At 30.5% G+C, this 6,633-nt stretch overlaps 1 protein-coding gene across 2 annotated transcripts in view; it reads right to left on the bottom strand.

Annotated features, from left to right (window-relative positions):
• Positions 1 to 366: 366 nt before the first annotated feature.
• The window catches only part of LOC145256307 (N-alpha-acetyltransferase 10-like), a 60,110-nt gene continuing 53,843 nt past the window's right edge, over positions 367 to 6,633 (bottom strand). For both annotated transcript variants that reach the window (XM_080115036.1, XM_080115037.1), the window contains exons 6-8: positions 4,732 to 4,816; positions 3,861 to 3,922; positions 367 to 980 (exon numbers count right to left, since the gene is read on the bottom strand). In XM_080115036.1, coding sequence (XP_079971162.1) covers positions 3,890 to 3,922; positions 4,732 to 4,816 — 118 coding nt within the window. In that variant the 3' untranslated portion in view covers positions 367 to 980; positions 3,861 to 3,889. The remainder of the gene's footprint in view (positions 981 to 3,860; positions 3,923 to 4,731; positions 4,817 to 6,633) is intronic.

Here is a 6,633-nt window from a genome sequence, read left to right as displayed (position 1 = left end):
CGCGACAATCAGGTTGGATTTAGTGTTGTGGGCGGTCATGTTGCGTATGACTAAACGAAGTAGTCCAACGGGTTCAGGTCGGAAGAGTACAAAGTCATAACACTCCTGAAGCCAGTCGTCAATGCCTGTACCAGGCAGGACACCACTTGATGATAACGAAGGATTACATAGGATATGGAAGTAAATAAAGAACATGTAATATAGTGGAAAGGATTGTGCTAGATTATATAAAGGACGCATCTTCAAGGTAACATTTACTGCTGAGAACTTTCAAAACCATAACTCATTTGGATACATAAATACGCAATTTTGTGAAAACTACAAAAGAGAAAGAAGAGGTAGAAAAAACAACAACAAAAAACAAACTAAAAAAACAAATTTTTTCATTTGATAAAAGCACATATCAAAAAAAATACACAAAAAAAAACAAAAAAAAAACAATGGTTCTTGTTCAGAATTGCACCTATATTAAAAACAAAAATATAGAAAAATCTGTATTATTCGTGACAAAATGAAAATATATTCCAAAAATCAGTTTTATTTTTAAATAAGAAAATCAAATTTTATGAATAATCGAAGAGCGACAATTTCATGACGTCATTTTGCAAACAAACTCAAGAAACAAAGGAAGATAACTAAATTCGGACAAGATTTATGTTGTAATGGCCACAAATTCTTACTTGTTGCTTAAAAATGATTTTCTTTATAAAAAGAAAACTACTTGATCAATTTACGGCATTTTTGGAAGAGAACATTTCCGTTTGGTCACGGTAAATACATACTATAGATTTTCCGTTGTTTTAAAATAGGGTGAATTCCGGACAAGCACCCAACCAGCTCCTACAAAGTGACGAGTTGATAGCCTCTTGAAAAATTGTTTGTACAGTTTTCAGTTCTCCAATGAATTTCGATGCAAGATGGTAAAACATGGCCATTGGGCAGTTGAGAGGATGGTGCTTTTTGTACAAGTTTTTATAAACCTACAAAGAAAAAAAAAAAAAAAGATTTCTTAGAAGTAATAAACATAAGCGACACAGTAACATAAAAAAGTTACATTAGAAAAGACATCCTCGGTTTGTAAAGGAATGGAATTAGAAATGGATGGTAACATTTACGAGGTACCTTCAATAAGTTTCCAGACTTTTTTTGGAAAGGCATTTAAAATTGTTGTAGACTCTTGAAAATTCAGTATGTTATTGCTATACATCTTACGAGATAACTGACCAATTTTTACTTCAGGTTACAATGAACAGCTACAGCAGGAATTGGAATACACCCTACTAAAGCCTGATTGTCACAATTGGTGAATTTCAAAAATGTAATCCGGGCATGAGGACACATTAGAAGAAAATTATGAAATAAAATTCTGTTTTACACTTGGAAAAAATGTCACAGAAACGTATGAAATGCTTCAGACTACTTTAGGACCATCTTGCAAGAATCAAACATCAGTTTTTAAGTGACATAAGAGATTCAAGGAAAGTGGGGAGTTTGTGAAGGATGATGAGAGATGTAGGAGGAGTAAGGAAGTCAGAACACCAGAGTTGATTGGCCAAATAAAGAATTTCATGGATAAGAGCCATCGTATGTCTATAGAAATAATAAGTGAACAGTTTGATGTCAGTGCGGGAACTTTGTGTATAATGATTCGTGAGGAATTGAAAATGCAGAAGATTTGCGTGAAGTTTGTCCCAAGGGTGTTCAGAGAAGATCAGAGACTATTTGACCACGATGGGCATCAAGACACTTCCTCACCCTCCCTATAGTCCAGACCTTGCTTCCTGTGACTTTTGCTTATTCTTATTTTCAAGGAAAACCTTAATGGCTGTCGTTATGAGAAAATTGGAGAGATGAAAGAGGCTGTGACGAGGGTCATTGGAATGCTCACACAAGAGAACTTCCATGGGGCCTTCCAAAAGTTGTTGGAACGGTACAAGTGCATTGCAGTTGGAGGAGATTACTTTGAAGGGGACTATAGTTTCACGTGTGTACTATCAATAAAAATGCCCATATGAAAAAAAGTCTGGAAACTTATTGAAGACACCTCGTAATGCTACAAAAACAAAACATCTCTCATTCAACAATTTTACAAAGAACCTTTTTAGCCACCGATTGCCATAGATAATAACATTCTAGCCGAGAGTTCAGCATTTAAACCCCTCAGCTTAACATTCACAGGTAACATGATTTGGAACAAATAAATAAAAGACATTACTAAGTCTGCTGCAAAGAAGGTGGGCTCTCTCTAAGTATCCTATATCTCTACAAAGCCGCTATTTGCCCTTGTGTAGTATTGGGAATCCCAGCTTAAATGCTATATAGGTAGTTTTTAGAAACAGAAAGTTAAATAATCATATTTTGGGTTTCCCATCAGCGATTTGGCAGGGTCACAAAAGGTTAGGTTTGACAGGTATCATCCTAGAGAGAATGCACCGGAAATTAGGGCTGACACGGGAATTGTGGTTGTAGGCTTCCAGTTGACGACCACATGGGCTGAGAGTGGTTTTTATGCAGCAGATGAAGCGGACGGAAATTTGGGTCCCTCCCCGACAACCAGGGTTCAGATATAGGCTTGCCCTTAATAAACAATTGAAGCTTCAAATCCATCTTGTTGTTTATCGATGCAGCTGTCTGCAGTGACCACTTCCCCAATGAGATGGAGACCAGCGTCCAAGAAGGCATCATCCGCTGGCTAAGGCAAGCAGGTATGTACGCTTGATGCTATTTGCACATACACGTCGAGACCTTCCAAGGCAAGAAACTGTAAGATACGCAAGAGCATACACACCCACATGCCCATATATGTAAGAACACAGACACTTAAAGGTACCCTTTATAAGTAAAAGCAACAGTAAAAAGAATCGAACAGAAACAAGCAAACGTAACGATTAGCAAAGTGAACAATTAAATAAACAGGACAGCAAAACGTAATTCATGTAACACTTGCATGAATTATTGTGGTCACAGAAATTTTGAATTCACTAGATTTGCCAGGGATGCCACCACATGTGTTGCAATTAAAATGTGAAATATCAACCAGCCCAAGCTTTGCAGTGGCATGCAGCTTACAATAATAAAAAAAAAAAATAATGAACAATATAATAAAAGCAACAACTTTGCTGGACCGTTTCAAAGGTGACGTCCCCATTCAATGCATTCTTGCTGCATCAACTATTAGTCTTCTCTATTAGACAGGATCCAAAAAAGGGTCTCCGCTCTAATAGAGCCCACATTCAACAAAGCTACAACTCTTGTCCCATCACCGCAATGTTGTTTTATAAGTACTTTAATGGAATTAAATTTAAAACTTGTAAATACCACTGACAAGCAGCAAAATTCCACACATTCACTGTAGAGTTCTCTCTGATGCCAATGAGCCTTCAACTCTGAATGTTTATTTCCCCTGTACTGCTAGACTTCGGAATTACCTTCTTGTATCCACAAAAAATAATTATTCATTATTGATTAATCAACACTCGTTTTTCAAAGGAATATGCAAATTATTTAACTTTCATGTAGTTGCTTGTATATCTATGACTGTGTATATCAAGTTTGCTTTAATAATTTTTAAATAGAAAAAGTAGGCTTTTAATATCAATGTCAGAACAAGAAACCTCCCCCCAAACTCCACTTTATAGGCATATTATAACATTAAAAAATAAAACCATTTTGAAAAAGAGGCATTGCAAAGTAAAAACTATTTTTTATCTAAAGTTTTACAATTAAACTGGAATTACATAAACAACAATCAGAAGAAGATTGTTTTTAGCGATACAACTGCTAAACAGAAAAAGTCAAAATGGTATAAGTTTATTGGATTCAACCCGATTCTCTTTTTATAAAGAAACAAAAAAACTTACCTTATTAACTTTCTATAAATTAAAATTTGTTAACTTTGCTGAGCTAAAACACGTGGGTGATCCTGAAGAAAGAAAAAATGGGACGATTATTAAGAATTATACTTATTAAAAAAAAAAAAAAAAAAAATATTAAAAAAAAAATATTAAAAAAAATAAAAAATAAAAAAATCTTCGTGGAATGAAGATGTAATATTGCAAAAATCACCTAAATTCATCAAGTATTTTTTTTTATCTTTTGATTATCTTAGTTAAAATTAAAACTACTTGATCAATTTACATTTTTTTGATTATCTTAAAAAATTTTTTTTTTAACTAAAAAAAAAAAAAAATCAAATTCTATGACAGAATGAAACAGGATTTTGTTTGGTTATGTTGAATAAAAAAGGTGGAGACAACTCAACTTGAACTATAGAGACCAAAATCAGCCTTATAAATGGATACAATTTGGTATCAAAGTCACTAAAAACAGTATATTTTTATTTTCTTAGTTACAAAAAACATAAACATTAAAAATGGTAATTCAAGTCGGATGTTTTAGAACGAGTCGGAGTTAGACTTGTAACAATGCTAGGAGTTAGTATAAAATTTTTTATAATATTTAAAAATCTACAGTCTGAATATTGTGAGACTTTAAAGTATTGGAGTTGATTTGGGCATTTTGGGAAGCAGAGCTAGAATATATAGAAATCTTGGGAATTAGACTCTGACGTTATCCTATATCGTCTGACGTTATCCTATATCGTCTGACGTTATCCTATATCGTCTGACGCCACAAAATTGCTTTAAATCCAAGAAGTAAATAGGTTGGCCAGAGCAAGAATTTTAAAAGTTTGATGAAAAACAAAACACAAAAATTATCAAGTAAAAGTACCTTATCGATGAATTCTGCCAAATCCCTTCGCATGGCATATGCATCCTCCCCATCGGCATAATATTTAGGTTCCACTTCGCTGATCCTAAAGAAAAAATAAAATGAAAATAGATAATAGCAAATTAAATCAAAATATTAAATTAAAAAAATAGATAGCAAATTAAATCAAAATATTAAATTAAAAAAAAAGATATTAGCAAATTAAAAGGAAACATAAAATTTTAAAAATTAACTAAAAATAGATAGCAAGTTAAATTAGAATATAAAATATTAAAAAAGTTTAATTATTTAAAAAGTTAAATTAGAATATAAAATATTAAAAAAGTTTAATTTAAAAAGTTAAATTAGAATATAAAATATTAAAAAAGTTTAATTATTTAAAAAGTTAAATTAGAATATAAAATATTAAAAAAGTTTAATTATTTAAAAAGTTAAATTAGAATATAAAATATTAAAAAAGTTTAATTATTTAAAAAGTTAAATTAGAATATAAAATATTAAAAAAGTTTAATTATTTAAAAAGTTAAATTAGAATATGAAATATTAAAAAAGTTTAATTATTTAAAAAGTTAAATTAGAATATGAAATATTAAAAAAGTTTAATTATTTAAAAAGTTAAATTAGAATATAAAATATTAAAAAAGTTTAATTATTTAAAAAGTTAAATTAGAATATGAAATATTAAAAAAGTTTAATTATTTAAAAAGTTAAATTAGAATATGAAAAAAAGAAAGCAGCAATAAATTAGAATATAAAAATCAAAAAAAAAAAAGAAAATTAAAAGGAAATATTAAATTTAAAAAATAAAATAAAAGTTGAAAGTAACAAACAAAAATTAACTAAAAATAGATAGCAGCAAATTATATTAAAATATTAAATTAAAAAAAAAAACAGTAACAAATTAAAAGTAAATATTAAAATATTTAAAAAAATAAATAGTAGCAAATTAAAAGTAAATATTAAAATACTAAATTAAAAAAAAAAAAGGAGATAAAAGTATTTGGTGCTCATTTAGAAATACACTTATTTAAAAGAAAAAAAAAATTACAAAAAATCTTTGATGTACGTACTTGTCACGGAACGAAAATGACATATTCCAAAAATTACATAACTTGATCACGTAGGTTTTTTTCCTAAGAAAATTAAATTTTATGACTAAGCGAGACGTGATTTTTAGTTGGCTCAGCATAAATAAAAAGGAGACCACTCAATTCGAAGGATCGAAATCAAATTCAGTTTTTAGAATTGTGAAAAATCATTAATTTTTTTTCATGTGATTTTTGGAATATGACATGTTGGTTCCATGATGAGTATGTGCATCATACAGATTTTTGTATTTAAAAAAAATTTTTTTTAAATAAGTGTAATTCTAAATAAGCACCAATTATTTTTCCTGACAAGTTAGAAGTGAAGTGTGATGCTGGTAGGACAAGGCAATGAGCATATGTGCGTCAAATTTTCACGAAAAGATTTGAGTAACATTTATAATTTTTTTTTTATTACAAGGACTCAAGTTTGCCCAGCTGACTTTGCCATGCAAAAAAAAAAATAACGATTTACTAAACAACGTTTTATTTACTGGATGTTTTTCCGGTACAAGGACTCAAGTTTGCCCAGCTGGGCAAACTTGAGTCCTTGTACCGGAAAAACATCCAGTAAATAAAACGTTGTTTAGTAAATCGTTATTTTTTTTTTTGCATTTTCATAGACCCAACATGGATATAAATATCACTAAAACATCGCTGGGTCATAAGCTTCATTTCGGTACCTTACTTGCCTGGCTGGATTGCCTGTAGGCTGAGATAAACTGCGTCTCTCACACACACACACCCACAGACAGACAGACATTAGGAAAATTTATAATAAGATTTTCTTTTTTGCTCTATGTCCCAGGAACTCACA

This window comes from Euprymna scolopes, chromosome 32, assembly GCF_053919585.1.
Source record: "Euprymna scolopes isolate OS-2025 chromosome 32, ASM5391958v1, whole genome shotgun sequence".
Lineage (NCBI taxonomy): Eukaryota > Metazoa > Mollusca > Cephalopoda > Sepiida > Sepiolidae > Euprymna > Euprymna scolopes.
Note: the sequence above shows the minus strand (reverse complement) of the source record. Positions and strands in the feature narration are given on the sequence as shown.